At 43.5% G+C, this 22,390-nt stretch overlaps 1 protein-coding gene across 1 annotated transcript in view; it reads right to left on the reverse strand.

Moving 5' to 3' along the window:
- Positions 1 to 22,390, reverse strand: part of NUDCD1 (NudC domain containing 1) — a 266,321-nt gene that overhangs the window by 200,296 nt on the left and 43,635 nt on the right. The window contains exon 2 of the mRNA XM_073632155.1: positions 8,994 to 9,148. Coding sequence (XP_073488256.1) covers positions 8,994 to 9,148 — 155 coding nt within the window. The remainder of the gene's footprint in view (positions 1 to 8,993; positions 9,149 to 22,390) is intronic.

Genomic DNA, 22,390 nt, shown 5'->3' on the forward strand with positions numbered 1-22,390 from the left:
CTCAACGAAACGACAAATCAGAAAGTTTTTTTTTTGTTCTGCCTCTAAAAACGCTGAGCTTAAAATATACCTCTAAACGTCCTAATGTGTATGGCCACATAGGATATCACTGAGCTGCTTCCACAGGCAAAACGCAACTCCTGTAAAAGCAGCGATTTTTAAGCCCAGTGTGCATGGACCCTAAGAGTATCTCACCAAAACAAATTGTTGTTGTAGAGGATTCCTAAAATCTGACTTGTATCTTAGTGCAGATTGGGAAAATTGGTAAGCCAATCACAAAAGCAAAAAAAAAAAAAAAACACATTTCTGGGGGTGTTCCATGCACCAACTGTTTTACAGAATGCCTCCTGGTTGCCATACTGAACCGAATTTTACAGAAAATGAATGTGCTACAGATTAAAAAGGAAAGATAATTTTTAATACATTTATTTAACTTAAAAAATTAAGTTATTTAGCATTAAAGATTAATACATTTTAATTAGTGATTGATTAAAATGACAATATGCCATGGTGGTAAGTGTACTGTATATGCAATATTTTTTTTATTTTTTATTTACTTTTTTCCTACAAAAGTGAGGTTACCCTTTAAATCTCTAGTATCTGGAAAATAAAAAAAAAGAACACACACACACACACACACGTCAGTTTTGGGTTGGCCAATCCGTTTCTCTAAATTATTAAACTTGTTTTTTTATTTTTTATTTTTTAAAGAGATGCTAATTCACATTGAACATTCCGCGCCACACTGACACCTTTCCAGCTGGTATTTAAATAAAGTGCATAAAAACTCTACAAGCAGGCAAACAGATCCATAAAATTTCAAGCAGCAGAGCGCGATGGTGTTCGTTACATAATTTCTCCATCACACTTTTTTCTACCTCCATATGGCCTACCTTGTTCTGCTACTGCATTAATGAGCCTTTAGGCTTTCATGCACCATTAATGCTTTCCAGCCCTTAGTTGGCACAGTAGACGTTTTCGATGGCTGCAGACGAGCTGATGGACATCTAAGTGCAGAACAATGACAACCTGAGCATTTCAACCCTGTAGCTTCCAAAGTCGCAAGCTGTTACATCAATAGCATAGTGTTCAGACAAACATTAACAGGGGGATAAAAAATAAATAAATCAAAGCGCAACAATCAAAATGTGAAAGACACTAAAAGCCCTTCTGAACCTTGTCTAGCTGTGGCAAGTGAATACTAGGACACATAAAACCCATTCCAACAGTTCCATCAAACATGAGACCCTGGGATTCAAGCGGAAAACCATTTAATGATGTTCAGTTACCAAAGAATGGGAATTTACATTTAACCTGGCTAACCTAACATGTTACTAAGATGAGCTTTGGAATATATCTTTAGATCAGGGGTCCCAAAACTGTTGATTAAAAGGGGCCAGTTCACCATCTGTCAAACAGTTTGGGGTCAGTGGGAGTAATATATATATATATATATATATATATATATATTATATATATATATAAAAAAAAAAAAAAAAAAAAAAGAAGGGGAGAGACCCAGCATTAGCGTTCAATAGGAAATATAAGAAAAATGCCTTTATGTTGGTGGCTAGTGCGGGATGATGCAACTCCTGCGCATGCTCAGGGGTCAGTCAGTCATCGCAACACACAGGGACTATGTCCATAATGTAAGCCGAGCTGCACATGCACAGCTCAGTTACCATACCACAGAACACAGCAAGGCGGCAGGTAGAAGTATTTTATTGCAGAAGAGATATTGCATGCATCTTCTGCGATAAATAGCCTGCCTGCAAGTTTTCGAGAAAAATTACCTCGATTTTGTTTTAGGGCTGCCAACTCAGAGATTCATAATTGCAGAAGTCATAGCAACATGAAAGGAAGCCTTGCGAGAAAGAGTAGACAGAGGAATATTTCTAGTAGGCCCAAAGGGCAGCCTCCGAGGGACTGACAGCACTACAACGTCACTGGAGACAGTGGAGAACAATCAGAATGACACCCTGTGAAAAGGGGTAAGGAATGAGGAGTGAGCAAGCGGCCTCTAAAAATGAATGCCTAAAGCTGAGATTTTACCTTTAAATGGTACTCAACACCAAACGCTGATCCAGACCAGACTCGAGAAAAGACAGTATACTGTTCAGTTGGTTGTAGAGTGTGAGAGCAGGGAGGTCCAAGAGAGATCAAAACACTCCTGGTTGAAGAGACCATTCTCTGAAGTCTAGCCATCGATGACTGAGAAAGTCCATCTGCCAATTTTCGATGCCTGGGATATACACCACGGTCAGGACCAGAAATTTCTTCCCAATTCAGAATCAGGTCTGCTTCTCTTTGAGAAGCACAACTTCTATTGCCTCCTTGATGGTTGGTGTAAACCCCTGCTGTGGCACTGTCTGATTGAATCCTGGTCAGGTGACATTGCAGCCAAAAGGCCCAACAATAAGAAAACAACCAAATTTCACTGTTCCAGAATATGGATAAGGAGTCTAGCTTACGCCAACAACCAAGTCCCCTGCACTGAGAGGGTACCTAGGACTCCTACCTACCCTCCAGACCATTGGGAAGAAAGATTTTTTCTTAATACCGTGTCAGACTGGAGATCCACCATACAAAGGCAAGGCTGGCCTGGTGAAATGTATGTGTTAATTCAGAAAATGAACCCAATTGTCCCAAGCTACAAGAATATGGAGCTACAACAGTCTGGAATGAAACTAGGCATACGGGACTGCCTCGAAGGCGGCTGCCATCAGGACCAAAACTGTCATGCAAAAGCAGCTAGTGGGGTGGTTCCTAAACTGTATAGTCCAAAGACAGAGGTGAAAACAGAGTTTGTCTGGGAGAAGATATGCCCTGGACTGGGCCGTATCCAAGACTAGGCCCCAGATACACCAAGCGATGAGTCAGATCCAGCACTCATTTCTGGAAATTTAGGATCCACCAGAATCTCTGTAAGGTGTGCACATCAGACATTAGCTAACAGAGCGGACTGTGTTTTATAGAAGGTCATCCAGATATCCCACCAAGAGAATGCCCTAAGAGCAGAGCAAGAACAGGGGCTAGGACCTTTGTGAAAACCCAAGATGGAGCGGACAGTCCAAAGGTAATGGCCACAAATTGGTAATGTTAAATAGGCATGCTGGTAGCGCTGAGGAACCAGGAAAATGGGGATATACAAATACACATCCCTGATGTCCAGATAGGCCACATGGTTTCTCGGGTGAAGGGAAGCAATGACTTACCGGGCGAATTCCATACAGAATTTATGAATCTGCAGAAATCTGAGCAGGGCTATGACCCATTGAGAGAGGAGCTACTCTAGAAATTGATTTAATTGGGGGTCTGGGTCTTATGACAGAATTGAGTGCCTGGCTTGGTGTTTGGACCTGGAAACGTGAAAGGGAGGAGGAAGGAAATGAAGGAACGGGAGGAAGGGGAGGGAGGAAAGATTTACCCGCTGGAGTTTTGTTTCCAGAAAAGAATGCAAAAGGGTACTCTTTCCGTCCAACGATATGCCAAAAAAGGTGTTCACCAGCAAAAGGGATCCAGTAGTAGCGAGTAGCTACTTGCTCTGAAGCTCCACAATCTGGATATTTGGTGAATGATATACACTAGTCTGTCCACACAATAGTGCAGGGCCACAGACAAGAGCTCCATCCAAAGACATGGTCTTGGACCAGACAGATAGCTAGATTTTGACAGGTGGACATGGTTTCAAAGGCTGCTTGCATGGCAAAGCCTGCATAGTCCTTAGACAGGGGTTTCAGTCTTACTCACAGGCTCTTTGAACAGCAAATGGCTGGGTTCACAACATCCACATCCCACTCTTTTAGAGAAACACTCTTTTATTGCATATTTCTTGGAAAAACACTTGGGATAGGTTATGATTTTTTCAGGAGAAAACCAGCCACAGTACAGGACAGGCTCTAAAAGTGTGGATGGAACGTTTTTGCTGACTGAGGCATTTTTTAGAGAACCGAAATTGGTGACCTTTATCAAGGCTGACATTTTCCTTATATGCAAGCAGCTGCGGAGTAGGGGATGCCCCAGCCATGGATGAGTAGCTTGTACAAGAGGATTTGCATCCTAGTTGAAAACACACCCAAGCGCATCACTACTGGAGATCAATACACAGGTCTAAATCTTGTAGTAAGATCAGCTTAAATCTGCACTGTGTAGAGCTTAATATGAACCCTACCAGGGAGAGCGTTTAGACATGGTTCATTCTGAAAAATACCCTCTTTTTCTTTTTTTTTTTTTTTAAATAACAAAAGTGGAGTTGAGGTTTTAAAAGATATATAATGAAGATCCAACAGTGGAAATATATTGACTAGGAAAAAAAAACGAATTGTGTTTACGTGTTCTTATTAGTCATCCACTCTGCCTTGCACTACATCAAACATCTTGTTTTGTAATGCGATTTATTATGTGAATAGCAACACTCAGAAGGAAATACAGCCAAGAAAACTCCAGTTACAGCACACAAGCTGTCAGTGAATCCTTACTAATGTGCAGAGAGTATAAATGAACATCTGATCAACAGACACCCAAGCTGTCAACTACAAGATGTAATCGAGAAGCAATATCCTTATTTAAAACCTCACTCCTGAAGGGAAGATGCACAAAGCCAAGCAAAAAGTGTGCAGCATATGGAGCAGGTCAACACAATGCGAGATTATGGTAGCCTGCATTTTAAAGAATATAAAAGTGAACCCATTATTAAACATGGCAAGCAATCAAATAACTGGAAAATTATCCAGTTTGTAATTCATAGCTCTGCAGCCAAAAGGCTGCACGTTGCCTTTTGGTACTCCTTGTACAGCGCATTGGGCCCAGTAGCAAGTAGTCAGACTTTCCATGTCTAGGTACTTAAAGTCCAGTAATGGAAGTATTAAAGTGGATTTTACCTGTTAAAAGTAGATCTACACTCTAACTGGATAACATTTAGTTTGGCAAAGCCCTGTGTAAGGGAGGGTTATCACCCCTGTCAGATTTTTTTTTTCCCACTATCTGTGTCCCATTGCAGATATTTCTCTTCATTTCCCATCCCATAGCCAAACAGGAAGCGAGAGGAAATTCCTGCAAAAAATTAACCACTTGCTGACCAGTGTTTCGTCAGATTCGGCAACCCGTCAGATTTTGTAACGGAAGTGACGTTCCATCGCCGCCATCTTGCTACACCCCGCACTCCTGCATAGTAAGGATACATTGAGTAGGGGGAAGTGGACATCTTGTTACACTCACCGGGGTTTTGCATTTTTACACTTATTTTTAACAGTAAAGTGAGTTTATATAGTGAAATACAGTACTTAGAACTCAGTCTCACTGGTTAGATGTTCAATTTTAAAAGCAGCGAACTTCTGTCAGATTAGAAAACCTATGAGACCAGCAAGCTTGCCGCTGCTTTTAAAATTCAACATCTAACCAGAGAGACTGAGTGCCAAGTACTGTATTTCACTATATAAACTCACTTTACTGTTAAAAATAAGTGTAACAAGATGTCTGCTAGCCTAAACAAACAAACAAAAAAAAAAAAAAAAAAAGGAAGAAAGTTTTATTATATATATTCCCCCCTGAAGAAGCCACCTGTCCCTGTGGCATAACGCGTAGGGAAGTGACAACAGGGCGGTACGGCGACTGCGGCAGGAGGATTACACACCAATGGCTAGTGTCTCAGGGAGGCAACAGATTGCATGACTTTGAAGCAATGTTATTGTGGTGCGCTTCATGCACCCACAAAATGTGAGTACCGTAGTCATTTTTGCACTTAAATAAAAGTTTACTGGATTTTAAAGGCTATAAGCACTATTGGATATATTTTTTATTTTTATATATACAGATTATATGGTGTGAGACAGCAGTACTGGGAAGGAGATATAAGAAAACAAGGACATGTTTGCACTTTTATGCCGGATGGGACTAGAAAGCAAGTTTTGACCGAATGGAAGTGTGAGGTCCATGGCATTCAGGTGAGAAGACAGTGGTGGACGGTCCATACGGGGCGCCGCCTCCCTAATCCATGTGCCCAGCCCCTTATCTACATGCAGAGCCTGGATGCATGGGTTCCAGTGGGGTTTTTTTGGTTTTAGCACATGATTAGAGCCCGAGGCTATAATTGGCTTCAAAAAAAGGGTGGGCTCGGGACACAGTGCTCACCCACTTGTGACAATAGCAAATTAATATTCACCATGGGCTTCCTGCTTCTCCTCCCGGTCAATCAGGAAGTGGGAGGAGCACGATTGGCCAAGAGGAGAAGCGATTGTATTGGCCGGTACCGGGGGCAGGGAGGATGTACAGGGAGAGCCAGAAGATGGCTGCCGTCATCGGCTCTGCATCCATCATCATCTCTGCACTGCTGTCAAGAGCTCGACTGCGTGAGGTTCACCGACCATTCGGGGGTGTTACGGGTGATCTGTTTGCCGCCCCCCACCCCTCTTGGCTGGGGCACCAGCCGTCACTGGGATACACCTAAAAGGGGAACATGGGTGGGGTGTTTCACAACTATAGAATAATTAAGCACTTTAAAAAGCACACAAAGAATTGGTGGTGATTCTCAGTGATTCTTAGCATGAAAATTAGGAACTGGACTTTTTCTACAAAATCATATGAAGGACTGCACCTTTATATTTAAAGTATTTCACACAATGCTATGATGGCACAGATTCTGTGAACTGTTAACATGACTCTTTTATGTCATTTTATTGGATTGATTTGTTTCATTGGTTTTAATTTATATTGGATTTGTTTGCGCACAATGGATTTAGAGATAATAGAAGCGCGGCACATTATTTGAAATCTTTTAGGTGTCCCTGCTAGTCCCTTTGTTTTCCTATTAAAAGCTGACCAAAGCAGGAGAACACACTGTGGTCAGTTCTCTAGCTATGCTGGGAACTCAATGATCAATGATCAGACCTGTCCTGACAGGCCCCCGGCTGCACAGCGATTCACTGGGAAGATCAGTGTTCTGCTGTTTCTCCTCCCCCCAGCTCTTATGCAGCTGATAACAGAGGGAATTTTCCCCTTCTTTATATCTACACAAAAAAAGTTTTGTCTTTCATTTCTATTTTAAACCGAATGTGTTGTTTTACAAGGTGATCATTTACGATCACTTTAAACAGGGTTTGGACTATGCAATGGAGGGAAAGAAAGTATAAGGAGGAGGAGGATTGTTTGAAACAAATAATTGCATTTTTTTTTTTTTTTTCGAAGAATATGAAGTTTTAAGCTAGGATTTTTCTTCCGACTATTCTCTGGTGATCTGCAGCAATTAAAGGAGTGTATGATGTTGCTATGGCAGCAGAGACACTATGAATTAAACTGATGGACCGGCAATATTGCCAATTTAACAGAAAAAAAAAAAAACATTTCATTGACACCAAGAAAATAAGGTGCGGGGAAAAGTCATCAGGGGGACCGGTCAGTTTATAATAACCTTACAACAGAAAAATAATACCCAAGCTTGCTTTCAGCACACGCACCAATAACTTCAAAAGGTAGGCAAATAAGGCTGGAAAGTTTCATTGCTATGCCAACATCAGAATTTGGAAGTCCCCCCTCTAGTAAACAATAGACAGGGACACCGCATCGCTGTGGTTTACTACTGTTCAAGTACTACGCCGCAAGGACTAAACTAAACCATTCTAAGACTATTCTATCTACCCAGTAAAAGAAAACATGTCCATACTTGCCTATTGTAAAGCCATTCCGGTCCAGTCACATGATTAGGTCCCCAGCGCCGGCTTCGGTGTAGAGCAGTGGCTCTCAATCTCGGTCCTCAAGTACCCCCTACAGGCCATGTTTGCAGGTTCTCCTTCATCTTGCACAGGTGCTTTAAATCAGAGTCAAAGGCTTGGTATTTCGGAGAGCTATTTTATCTAAGAGAAATTCCCAAAACATGACCTGTCGGGGGTACTTAAGGACTGAGGTTGAGAACCACTGGTGCAGAGGAGGAACAGCCAACAATGGATGCCCTATAGTAAGCCTATGGGTGACGTCACTGCATAGGCATTTGCAGCAGTTGTCAGCGTTCGCTCCTCCTCCCTTAAGCTGCCGCTGGAGAGATCACGTGACCAGACTGGATTGGCTTTAGAATAGGTAAGTATAGGCATCTTTTCTTTCACAGGGTAGATAGAATAGTTTTAGAATGGGGGTGGAAAGCTTGTTTAGCCTTAGATTTCGAGTAAATTTCCACTTTAAAAGTGATTGTAAACAGACATGAAAAATGAACAAAGCATATTTCCTCTATAGCAGATGCCAAGAAGAGGCTTGCCTGTCATTGCCTTGCAGGTTTTTTTTTTTTTTTTTTTTGGTTTTGTTTTTTTAAAACCGGCGGTTTACAACCGCTTTAAAGCCGAGGCTTAGTATGTTGTTTTTTTTTTACCATTTGTGATACAGCACCACACACACATTAGATTAGGTTTAATGGTGTGTATTCCATTTCCTGCAGATATTCCATTATCTGCTCAAAAGCCCCAGGGCCATGTCCCCATTACAGCCGCCAGATACTGCCCTGAGCAGCTGTCTTCAGGCACTGTGAGGTTTACAGCAGCAGCTTCCAATCAGTAATAAGGTTTGGCTGGAATTCAGCTTTAGGATGCCCACTTTTCCCCCAATGTTTTTTTTAGCTCTGCCCCTTTCACACAGGCTGTCCGATCAGATCCTGTTTTCAGGTGGACTTGATCAGACCCCTCCAGTCTCTTCTATGTCCGCTGACACCCGCTGCCATCCAATCTGATCCTGTCCGCCAAAAAAAAAAAAAAAAAACATACAGATGGTGGTCCTTTTTCCCCATCCATCCGGCGGATCCAATGGAAATGGACAGGCAGTTGCCACAGAGGAGAGCGGGACTGTGTCCGTGTCCCCTCTGCATAGCGGAGCAGACAGGGACCGGTCACCTGCCTGCTCAGCGGGGGGATCAGCAGAGAAATCCCCCGCTGAGAAAGGGGATTCGGCTTAGCAGAGGCGCCCATGTGAAAGGGGCCTAAAGGGATGTGAAAATCTGTGTGTGAAAGATTTCTTACCAGAGTCACTGCCAGGTTCATGATTCTACCAAGTTGGTCCACATAAAACACACTATCAGAGCACCATGGATTGCTGTGAAGGTAGTTATACATGCCATATGCCTGCATGTGGTCCAGCGTGTACTGATCATCTCGGAGCTTTACTTCTGCAACAGCTGAAAGAGAGAGACAGGTAGAGGGGTTAATTTTACACACTGACCAGCCTGAAACTTTCACAGCTTATCCCCATAATGCCACACCCCGCTGTCCAATCCCCGCCAGCTGCAGGAAACGAGAAGCTGGATTAGAGCACACACTGGAGAAGAGAGCACTGCTCAGGTTTCCAGCAGGGTCTACAAATTAGGATGAACATATAGAAGACTTCTTCTAATAATAGCATTGTATTAACATTTGTTCTATCTTCACCTTCATTGTTTAGGAGCAATTCCAGGAGTGTACAGATAAACCTTCTTCGGACCACTCATCAATTTCTTAAAAATCACATTTTTTTCAATGCAGCTAGTACAGCGAAAAGCTTTTTGCAGCTAACTGTTGCACACCAGCTGAAAGCTAAAAATCAGGTTTCCAGCAGGAATGCCGAACCGAGCCATCGGCGATGTTCAATGGCTCGGTTCTCAGTGCAGAGACATCGGGGAACAGATGCAACATTGGTACCATGCTGCATCACCTAAGTATAAAAGGGGAAAAAAAAAAAAACAAAAAAAACAAACACACACACACACCAGATTACCATACTTCTCCTTTAACCACTTAGATCCCTTTCACACTGGCGCCTGCAAACCGACCCGAAACAGCCGCTGCTGTGTCTCCAGTGTGAAAGCCCGGGGGCTTTCACAGTGGAGCAGTGCGCTAGCAGGACGGGAAAAAAAAAGTCCTGCTAGCAGCATCTTCGGAGCGGTGAAGGAGCGGAGTATACACCACTCCTGCCAATTGAAATCAATGGGGCAGTGCAGCTATACCGCCGGCAAAGCGCCTCTGCAGAGGCGCTTTGCGGTGGTTTTTAACCCTTTCTCGGCCGCTAGCGGGGGGGGAAACTGCCTCGCTAGCGGCCAAATGCCGCCGCTAAAACAACGATAAAGGTAAAGCGCTAATAATAGCGGCGCTTTACTGCCGACGCACCTCCCGCCCCAGTGTGAAAGGGGCCTTAAGGACCGAGCCTCTTTCTGAGATTTGTTGTTTACAAGTTAAAAACAGGTTTTTTTGCTAGAAAATTACTTAGAACCCCTAAACATTATACATTTTTTTTCTAACACCCTAGAGAATAAAATGACAGTCATTGCAATACTTTCTGTCACACCGTATTTGCGCAGAGGTCTTACAAGCACACTTTTTTTTGGAAAAAATACACATTTTTGAATTAAAAAATAAAAAAAAAAAAAAAAAAAAAAAAACAGTAAAGATAGCCCAATTTATTTTTTTTTTATATTGTAAAGATAATGTTACGCCGAGCAAATTGATACCCAACATGTCACTCTTCAAAATTGCGCCCACTCGTGGAATGTCGACAAACTTTTAACCTTAAAGTTTCCATAGGTAACGTTTAAAAAAAAATTCTACAGGTTGCATGTTTTGAGTTACAGAGGAGGTCTAGGGCTAGAATTATTGCTCTCGCTCTACCGATCACGGCGATACCTCACATGTGTGGTTTGAACACCATTTTCATATGCGGGCGCTACTCACGGATGCACTCGCTTCTGCACGCAAGCTCGGCAGGATGGGGCACGTTTAAAAAAAAATGTTTTTCTTTTTTCTTTTACCTTTTATGTTTACACTGTTTTTAAAAAAAAAAAAAAATGTGTCACTTTTATTACTGTTACAAGGAATGTAAACATCGCTTGTAATAGAAAAAAAGCATGACAGGACCTCTTAAATATGAGATCTGGGGTCAAAAAGACCTCAGATTTACACTAAAATGAAATAAAAAAAAAAAAAAATATGGAGCTGTGAGCGGAAGTGACCTTTTGACATCGCTTCCACCCTGCGTTGTTATGGAGACAGGTGGGGGCCATCTTCCCCTCACTCGTCTCCATGCCCAGCAAGGGTGAAGATCTGATCGCCTCCACCGCTACCGACGGCTCCGGTAAGCGGCAGAGGGCACCGGAGCGTGGCGGGGGGGGGGGGGGGGGCCGCACCTCTACCACCGCTGATAAAAGTGATCCTGTGGCAAATCCGCCGCAGAGACCACTTTTATCTTAAACCGGACCGCTCACTGAAGAAGAGGATACCGGGGTTATGGCAACTAGCTGTTGCAATAACATTGACACTCCTCTTCAAACAGCAGACGTATAACAACAGTGGGCAGTCCGTAAGTGGTTAAACAGGGAGTTACTTGTGAATAATGATTAATACTCTTACATAGTTACATAGTAGGTAAGGCTGAAAAAAACACAATAGTTCATCCAGTTCAACCCGTGTGGGTGCATGTGTATCAGTGTCTACAATGATTTCCCATATCCCTGTATGTTGTGTCCTTTAAGATGTACATCTAAAAGTCTTTTAAAGATATCAATACTCCCCGCAGCCACCACCAATTGTGGGAGAGAGTTCCATATCCTCTTGCCCTAACAGTGAAGAACCCTCTAAACAGTTAAAGGTTAAACCGCTTCTCCTCCAGTCTCATTGTGTGGCCCGTGTCCTCTTACGCTCCCTAGGACTGAATAATGTATTTCCTATGCTGGGATCCCCATTGAGATATTTGTAGATCGCTATCATATCTCCTCTCAAGCATCTTTTCTCCAGCGAGAATAAATTTAGTGTTTGCAGCCTTTCCTCGTAATTGAGGTCCTCCAGTCCCCTTATTAGTTTGTTGCCCTTCTTTGGGCTCTCTCCAGCTCCAGCACATCCCTTCGGAGGATTGGTGACCAGAACTGGACTGAAAACTCCAGATGTGGCCTAACCAGAGTTTTAAAAAGTGGCAGAATTATGGTTTTGTACCTGGAGTACATCACCTTTTTTATGGATGCTAATATTCTGCCAGCTTTGGCAGCTGCAGCTTGGCACTGCATGCTGCTGCACAACCTGTCATCTACTAGGACCCCCAGATCCTTCTCCATCCTTGACTCCCCCCCGCTGTACCCCACCTAGTGAATATTTTACATTGATGTTTTTTGACCCCAAGTGCATTACTTTATATTTTTCCACATTAAATCCTCATTTGCCTTTGTCTGTCCACTCTTTTATTCTATTCAGGTCATTCTGCAAAATTTCTGTCCTGATGCAAGTTTATTACTCTGCTTAACTTTGTGTCATCCGCAAAAACTGAGACTGAACCATTTATCCCATCCTCTACGTTGTTTATGAATATGTTGAATAGAATTGGTCCCAAGACAGAACCTTGGGGTAACCCACTCATTACTCCAGACCAGTCTAAGTACATGTTATTTATCACTACCCTTTGGACCCATCCCTGTAACCAGTTTTTTACCCAAGCACAAACCCCATGCTCCAAGCCTGCAGACCTTAGCTTGTAAATTAAGTGTTTATGGGGGACTGTATCAAATATTCTGAATGGTTAAAATTATTAGTGGTGTACCACAAGGCTCAGTGTTGGGATCCTTACTTTTAACCCTATTTATAAAATGATAGAGGTAGTTTGGGATTTATGTGTAATTCACACGGTGTGTGGTGACCAGCATTTACTGCACGGTCAAAATGCCGGTCAGTGCTAGGACACACAGAAAACAGACCTGGTGCATTTTATTACAGCAACCATACAGGATTGCAAGTTGCTGTACAGCAAAGCAGCATGCTGTTGTACAGCAACGTAAAGAAGTGTTACTTTCGTGCACTTGAAATAAAGTTTCAACCAAAAAAAAAAAAAAAGGGAGCTGTGTGGTGCGCTGCATCGCTCCCCACACCGTGCCCTATGGCAGTCGGAATGGACAGCTGCCGAAGGGTAAAAAGCGTTGTGGTTTACCTCTCCAGCTGTTCAGTGAACATTCAGCCTAAAAATACCATTTCAGCATTTAAAGTGGAGTTCAACCCAAAAGTCGAACTTCTGCTTGTTCGTCTCCTCCCCCCATCTGGTGCCACATTTGGCACCTTTAGGAGGGGGGGGGGGGTGGGGACGTGGATATGTTTTTGACAGGTCCCCTTCCCCACTTTCGGGAGACGGGGCTGAGGCGCCGTCTCTCAGAAGTTCGGACCCCCTATTCCTTCATCCGTGCCAATTAGAAAGCCAAAAGGCTTCACTACTGGGTTTCCTTACTGGCAATGGCAGCAGCTGCACCCGTCAGCAGATCTGAAGATTGGCTTTGGGTGCCGACACTTGCCACCACCCTCATCTATAGCTGGCTATCGCAGTAAGCATCATTGGAGGGCTAAAAACAGGTAACAACAAAGCCTGGGGAATGCCCAGGAAAAAACAAAGCCTACCTACCACCAGCTCGCAGACAACCAAATAACGGTCCATAAAGACATGGATGAGCGAGTTTGGTGTGGAGGAACTTGACTGGCCTGCACAGAGTCCTGACTTTAACCAAATAGAACAACTTTGGCATGAATTGGAGCAGAGGCTGCGAGCCAGGCCTTCTCGTTCAACATCAGTGCCCGACCTCACAAATGCGCATCTGGAAGAATGGTCAAACATTCCCATAGACACACTCCTAAACTTTGTGGACAGCCTTCCCAGAAGAGTTGAAGCGGTTATAGCTGGAAAGGGTGGGCCAACTCAATATTGAACCCTACAGACTAAGACCGGGATGACATTAAAGTTCATGTGCGTGTAAAGGCAGGTGTCCCAATACTTTTGGTAATATAGTGCATCTTCTAAACAGCGCACGTTTAGGAGATATTTACAGTACCTATAGGCAAGCCTTATTATAGAGACTTACCTATAGGTAAAAATTATGCATGGGAGTTTACTCCCACTTTAACAAATCTTGGCACTAAAATAGCACCTGTTCAAATGCTTCACGTGAGTGTTTAGCAATTTGGCAGAAAGTAAAAGTAGCATTTTGTCAATTAGTACAATCAAAAAAAAAATACACCCTCATCGCTCAGGCAATCTATTGTGCACAACTAGATAAAGGAATCAGGAGTCAACAGGCACTAGATGAAAAAAAAAAAATAATAATAATAATAAAATTGTAAGATATAAAAAAAAAAAAATGGTAAAGCAGCAAGAAAACACCTGCAACACCAACAACGCATAGTTGCTAGTAACAATGACAAAAAAAAAAAAAAAAGCGTATGCAATAACCCCCACCAGTTCCAGCTTAGAGGATACTAAACTGCTTGAGCAGCATACAGTATAACAAAGGGCCCTTTCATACTATTTGCATTGGGCTGAGTTGGTCAAACAGGTAATAATGCAAGAACAAAAGCAAAAGAGCTTAAATGAGGTTTTGTCAGTTCATACCATGTGCTGTATTGGTGTGTGGCGAAAAAAAAAAAAAAAAGAAAATGAGACAGCATTTTATCCTACTGAAGCATGTCAGCTAAATACAAAGAAAAAAGCCCTCACCATAGGGCATATACTGTAAGCAACACATACAAAAACACACTGCAACGCAGATCATCAGTACCTGTCAACACATGTCTTGTAGTGCGAACAAGTCCTAAAAGGAAAAAAAAAAAAAAACCACCACACACACACACACACACACACACCACAACAACCCACACACACACACACACACACACACACCACAACAACCCACACACACACACACACACCACCCTCACATTCTGGATTAAGCAGAGAATGCTTAAACCCATCAGTTTTTGTTTTTATTTTATGTGTGGAGATTTTTCTTCACCTTTTATCCTGCAGACACAACAGGAAGTGAGAGGAAATCTGTCCAGAGTAAAATACTCTAAGGCAGGTGTACCCAGACCACAGTGACCAGACCCATTGGAAGGATTACCTCACTTTCAGTCCCAATGGCAGTGGTCACCAGGACAAAATTGAAAAAATAGATATTCCTTATGACCTGTACACAAGGGCGTACTTTTCGGCATCAAAGGTCAGACGCTCTTTCCGACAGACTTTTGACGGACTTCCGAGGGGACGGACTTGGCTACACACGATCACACCAAAGTCTGACGTAGTGATGACGTACGACCGGACTAAAATAAGGAAGTTCATAGCCAGTAGCCAATAGTTGCCCTAGCGTTGGTTTTCGTCTGTCGGACTAGCATACAGACGAGTGGATTTTTCGACCGGATTCGAATCCGTTGAAAAGATTTGAAACAGGTTTCAAATACAAAGTCCATCTGATTTTCGACCAAAAAGGTCAGTTGGAAGTCCGATCAAGCCCACACACGGTCACATTGTCATCCGCCCATGTGTACACGGCATAACAAGGACATAGGAAGCGATGAAGACCACCTTATCCAAAACAAATGTATACACTATATTACCAAAAGTATCGGGACACCTGTGTATAATTTATATATATATATATATATATATATATATATATATATATATATATATATATACACACACACATATACACACACACACATATACACATATATAAAAACATACACAAACTTTAATGGCATCCCAGTCTTAGTGCATAGGGTTCAATATTGAGTTGGCCCACCCTTTGCAGCTATAACAGCTTCAGCTCTTCTGGGAAGGCTGTCCACAAGGTTTAGGAGTGTGTCTATGGGAATGTTTGACCATTCTTCCAGAAACGCATTTGTGAGGTCAGGCACTGATGTTGAACGAGAAGGCCTGGCTCGCAGCCTCTGCTCCAATTCATGCCAAAGTTGTTCTATTGGGTTAAGGTCAGGACTCTGTGCAGGCTAGTCAAGTTCCTCCACACCAAACTCGCTCATCCATGTCTTTATGGACCTTGTGTGTGCACTGGTTTGCAGTCATGTTGGAACAGGAAGGGGCCATCCCCAAACTGTTCCCACAAAGTTGGGAGCATGAAATTGTCCAAAATGTCTTGGTATGCTGACACCTTAAGGACTTCCCTTCACTGGAACTAAGAGGCCAAGTCCATCCCCTGAAAAACAACCCCACATCATAATCCCCCTCCACCAAATGATTTGGACCTGTGCACAAAGCAAGGTCCATAAAGACATGGATGAGCGAGTTTGGAGTGGAGGAACTTGACTGACCTGCACAGAGTCCTGACCTCAACCCGATAGAACACCTTTGGGATGAATTAGAGCAGAGACTGCGAGCCAGGCATTCTCGTACACATCAGTGCCTGACCTCACAAATGCACTTTTGGAAGAATGGTCAAACATTCCCATAGACACACTCCTAAACCTTGTGGACAGCCTTCCCAGAAGAGTTGAAGCTGTTATAGCTGGAAAGGGTGGGCCAACTTAATATTGAACCCTACGGACTAAGACCGGGATGCCATTAACGTTCATGTGTGTGTAAAAGGCAAGTGTCCCAATACTTTTGCTAATATATTGTATATTATTTATTTTACTTTGAATATAATTTAAATATCATTTAATTTAATAAACAATCCAGCAATAAAGTGTCATTAATAGGGAAAATTAAAAACATACAAAAGTCACCCATAACTCTGCCCTGAGCTACATCACCAACCTCGTCTCAAAATATCCCCCAAACCTTCCTCTTGATGCCTTCCAAGCCCTCCTACTCTTTAGCTCTATCATCCTCTCCTCCCTTGATCGACTCCAGGTCTTCTCCAGAGACTCTCCCATTCTCTGGAAAGCCCTACCCCAATCTGCCTGACCATCTCCTACTCTATCCACCGTAAGCGATCCCTGAAATATCATCTCTTTAGGCCTCTTTCACACGAGGGATCCGTATGTCCGTTTTTCATCCTTCCGTTTTCGGATGAAAAACGGACATACATTCATCCCTATGGAGCGTCGGATGTCAGCGGTGACATGTCCGCTGACATCCGACCCCGCTCCGATCCGAAAAGTGTAACGGAGGAAAAACCTACTTTCCCTCCGTTTTCGGATCGGATCGGATGACGACGGACACTACGGACCGTCATCATCCGATCCCCCCATAGGGGAGAGCGGCGCTCTGACAGGTCCGTCGCTGCACAGTGTGCAGCGATGCACCTGTCATCTTCCTGCTCAGCGGGGATCGGCGGAGCGATCCCCGCTGAGCAAGCGGATGTTCACGGGGCGGATCATGACTGATCTGCCCCGTGTGAAAGAGGCCTTAGGGAAACCCATCCGACCTCAACCTAACTTTTACTTTCTTCATCGAATCATCCACCCAGTTACTACTTATTGTATCACTTGCCTCTCCCTTTCAGATTGTAAACTCTCACAAGCAAGGTCCTCCTAATCCTCTTGTCTTGCACTATAATGGAACAGTTCGATCACCCATTATTTTATAAAGTGCTATGCAAACTGTTGGCACTATCCTCATTCTCCAAAACATATCCATACACATTCACTATTTATTGACCGTGTAATCTTTTTTCCAGGAAATAGTTTCTTATTGCATTTTTCTGCCTCCTTGCAATGGCCTCTAAGATCCTAAACCTCTCCTTCAACACCCATAGTGCATAGTCCCTAGTCAGTCAATCTCAAGAGCGAGCAAGAGAGGGAGGCTACGTTTTTACATAAAGTCCAGAAAGTCCACATCTCCGAGCTCCAAAGCAGAAAGGAAGTGCGGTAAATCATCCTTACTGCGTAGTGTAACTTGTCGCCCCTCCATCACATGCAGTCTAAAGGGGAAACCCCAGCGGTAGGTAAGGCCTGCATCCTGAATGACTGTTAGCAAAGGACGCAGAGTTCTACGTTGCATAAGGGTGCGCCTTGAAAGGTTTTGGTAGGAAAACAGCTTTGCCCCATCAAAATCGAAGTATGGTTTGTTCTGCATTTTTTGCATAATGCAGTCTTTCAGCGTGTACGTATGGAGCTTGCAAATAATGTCCCATGGAGTCTCAGGGTCTTGTGAAGGTGGCTTCAGAGCCTGTGTGCCCGATCAATTTCTACTGAGGCAGTGTCTGGAAGCCTCAGTATCTCCCTAAATGCTACAACCAGGGAGGGCATGATATCTCTGGGTGCAGTGGCCTCTGGCATGCCACAGATGCCACAATCTGCTGCGATTTTCAAAATTATCCAGCTGGGATATTAGGGCCTCCATTTTGTGGTCTTGTGCAGTGCATCGTTCTTGCAGCATAGCAATGCGGGGGGAGCATAATCAATACGCTGTTCTAGGGTCTCCATCCTGCCCCCCCAGGTGCATGGTATCTGCTTTCAGCTGTGCAATGCCCTGTGTGAAAGCCTTTTCTATCCTGGCCGTGGCGCTTAAGGTCACCATCTCCTAGCAAGTCTGCAGGGTCGGGGCCAAGTTCTAGGGAGGACTCTGAGCCTGGGGATGCAGAGTCACTCACCAATCGCGGCGATGGAATCGGAGATGCTGCCATCTCAGGGCCGGAGCTGCATGTTGCCAAGCGGCCTTCTTCTCCTGTGCCATCTTGGGTACTCCGGGAAGTATGAATCTAGCGGGCCCTGTCTCGCCCGATCTGTCCTTGGCGGCTGGGAGTGTGTCCTCAGGCGCTGGGACATGGTTGGATCCGGTTACAGCGGGAATTGTCCCTGTGTAGCTGTTAAAAAGCTGCGGTGAGAGCAGAGCCGAGGGAGAACATGTCCTCACTCCTCCATAGCTTGGCCACGCCCCAGCTTACTTTCTTTATTAATTTGAAATTTTTTTTTTTATTTTTTTAGTTTTGTCTAAACAGACCCCTAAAGTCTTACCTTTCAGACAGAGAAAGGGACTAAGGAAACATATTTCCTTTCTGCAGCCCCAGCTGCATTGCAGATGATTGAACATGAGGGGGGTTCAGAGGTAGAGATAGTCAGCAATGAACATATTCCAGAGGGTAGTATTGGGGGTATTAGTAGTAGGTTGACTAAGGCTCTGTTTCCACTAGTGCGACTTTTCATGCGACTTGGGACTGAAAAGTCGCATGACAAATTGTTTCCCATGATTTCCAATGAGTACCGTTCATATCTGTGCGACTTCAAGTCGCAGCGACTTCAAAGTAGTCCCTGCACTACTTTGGTCCCACTTTGATGCGACTTGAGGTCTATAGATACAGGCATTGCTTCAAATCGCGGTAAAAAGTCGCGGTAAAGTCGCGGTAAAATCGCGGTAAAAAATTGCGGCAAAATCGCGCGACTTTGGGGACGCACTAGTGGAAACCTAGCCTAAGAGGACAGTATGTGACCAATCAAAACTACGTGGCATGTTTACCAATGCCAGGAGCCTGGCGGACAAGATGGGTGAACTAGAGATACTGTTGTACGAGGAGGATTTGGATTCTGTGGGAATTTCAGAGACCAGGTTCAACAGCTCTCACGATTGGCTGGCAACCATTCAAAGGTATTCCCTTTATCGCAGGGATAGAGAGGGTAAAAAAGGGGGGAGGGGAATGCCTATATATCAAGAATAATGTACAAAGGAAATGATAGAGATGACATCAATAAAAAGGGAGCTAGGGAGGAGGTGGAATCATGGGCAGAGCTCAAAAAGGACAAAGCTAAGGGGAAAATACTGGGAGTATGCTATAGGCCCCCTAACCTGAGGGGGGGGGGGGGACATCCTATCACAATTTAGATTAGCAGCAAGGATGAGAAGCATTATCATAATGGGGGATTTTAATTATCCAGCCATAGACTTGGCGGAGGGAACCACGCATTCGTCTAATGTGCACCAGTTCCTAAATGTGTTGCAGGACAATTTCATGGGTCAGATGGTAGAAGCACCAACTAGAAACAAGGCATTACTAGAGCTACTGATTATTAACAATAAAGACCTGATCACGGATGTGGAAATACAGGGCAATTGAAGAAACAGCGATCACAGGTCAATTGGCTTCAGTATAAATCACACAAATAGGACACACAAGGGGAACACAGACACTGAATTTCAAAAGAGCCAACTTCCCTAAACTACGAACCTTGCTAGAAGATATAAATTGGGATAAAATCTTAGAAACAAAGAACACGGAGGAGAGATGGGTTTGCTTTAAGAGCATATTAAAAAAGGGCATTAGCCAGTGCATCCCACTGGGAAATAAATTTAAAAGAGCGAACAAAAGTCCTGGATGGTTTAACTGTAATGTAAAAATGCATATAAAAGCAAAGGAGAAGGCCTTCAAAAAATACAAGGCTGAGGGATCATCATCAGCATTCAGACTTCAAAAGAATACAAAGAATGCAACAAGATATTTAAGGGTGCAATTAGGGCAACTAAGATAGAACACTTAAGACATATAGCGGAGGAGAGCACAAAAAAGAAAACAAAAAATCCCAAGAAATTCTTTAAAGTGGATGTAAACCCAATGTCATCCTTTCTAAACTACTGCCATAGGGGTTATCTATAAGGATATATTTGCCTCCTGCATGTATCTTTACCTGTCAAATGTCTCCCCTCTGTCATTAGACCCGAAAAACTGCTCGGTGGGTGGAGTCGTGATGTCAGTAAACTCCCCGCCCACCTCAACACTGCTTGTCAATATGCATTTTCTCCTGTGTATTTCTAACACTGAACTTCTGCTATGATCTCCAACATCCAGTAAAAAAACAGGAAAGTAACCACATGACTTCAGTATGCCAAATCATGCTGAGGTGTGGAACATCTAATCCTTGCAAAGCTGCTGAAGAAAGGAGTGGGGGAGGGAATTAAAAAATAATGCCTGTGTCTTAGGCTGTCACTCACAGCAAGGGGGAGTATTTCACAAAGTTTTTCTCAGTTTGTCATGATTTTTCTCACTGAACAATGAAAAAGGAGGATTGCTCAGAGCTGGATTAACTCTGTGTGACAAGACTGGGCTCAAATGATAGGAAATCTTATACTCTACAGTATGATAAAAAAAAAAAAAAAATTCGGGTTTACATCCACTTTAAGTATATAAACAGTAAAAAAAGGGGAGGACAGACCATATTGGACCCATAAAGAATGAGGAAGGACATCTGGCTACAAAAGGATGGGAAGATGGCGACGGTATTGAATTTATTCTTCCCCTCAGTCTCCACGAGGGAATTGGGGGCTTCAGTAGCCAAAACTGCAGAGTTTGTCCTCATGGAAAAAAAAAAAAAAAAAAAAAAAAAAAGGGGGGGGGAATGCAGGGGCTCCCCATGCACCTGAAGCCCAGGGGTGCTTGTGCAAAAAGACGGCCCTGAGTCAGATCACAGCAGGAAAAAAGAAGAAAGAAAGAGGAAGAAGGATTTAGAGGAGGCTGAGAGCAATACAAAGAACCTTTTTTACACTAACACAACAACATTCTTGAATATAAATTATTACTTTTTTTAACCAGAGTTTAGCATTACTTTATTTCTGTACAGATTTGTGTAGAACAACACCACATTTCCTTTCTGATCAAGATGTTCATGTAAAAATGAATAAATATGTTTATTTACAAAAGGTACCAGAAACTGGGTAAATCAAGAAAGGGTGTGAGGATAAATCAATTTTACCGAACATCAAGAATTGTCAACGCTGAAATTTACCTTCTGCCTCTCCTCTTTTTTTTTTTTTTTTAATCTACTCTAGAGAGTGCCGCCTGTTTTTCAGCACACCACCAAAGCATAGTGGGGAAGCCAAAATTCCCCATGTGCTGTGTAGGAGAAATATAAGCAGGTAGTCTACTCCCTCTAAAACACATATGTCAAACACATGGCCCACAGGCCGATTCTGGCCCTCCAGTTCGTTTCATGTGGCCCTTGCGCCTCTCCTGCAGCTGCGGAACCCCCTTCATCTCTGCCCCCACCTTGTCTCAGCAATTGGCAGCAGCGAGGACGACAGAACTCCTCTGCCAGATCCTGTGCAACCATGGAGAGGGTCCTCTTTGCCCCCGTCTCAGCAGTTGGCAGCAGAAAGGAGGACAGGACTCCTCCTACAGATCCTGCACTTCTCTGTGTAGCCACAGCACCCCCTTATCTCCGCTTCCCTTGATCTCAGCATTCAGCGAACTCAGGCAGCTGCCTTCCTCTGGTCCTGCTTTAGACCTGCACTTTCTGCTTCCCAGCTCCTACCTCCGTTTCTTACAGGCAGCAGGTAAATGGGGTGCACTGTAATGTAAGGGAAGTTTTGGAACTTTGGATTTCTGATGGGGGGGGGTCTTGAAATCTGATGTTAGGGGGAGTGGGGTGCTCTGGACATCTAGTCTTTCAGATATAACCAGCTCTTTGAGAAAAGCCATAATGCTGATGCAGCCCGCAACGAAATTGAGTTTGACACCCCTGTTCTATAGGATAAATTAGCTGAAAGCGGACGTCTCCTTCACAGGGGGAGAACTGTATATATAGTCAGAGCAAGAAAAGGTCATCAGCATATCATAGATCTCCAGAGTGAGTCCAAAGCTTTATTCAGCAATTACATCGTTACAGCAAACAGCAAAGGTTTCAAAGCCTCGTAGGACCTCCTCATTAGGAATGTCACAAAGTATGATACAGAACGGAAATTTATATAACCATCCACCAAT

Source organism: Aquarana catesbeiana, linkage group LG05 (assembly GCF_042186555.1).
Source record: "Aquarana catesbeiana isolate 2022-GZ linkage group LG05, ASM4218655v1, whole genome shotgun sequence".
Classification (NCBI taxonomy): Eukaryota; Metazoa; Chordata; class Amphibia; order Anura; family Ranidae; genus Aquarana; species Aquarana catesbeiana.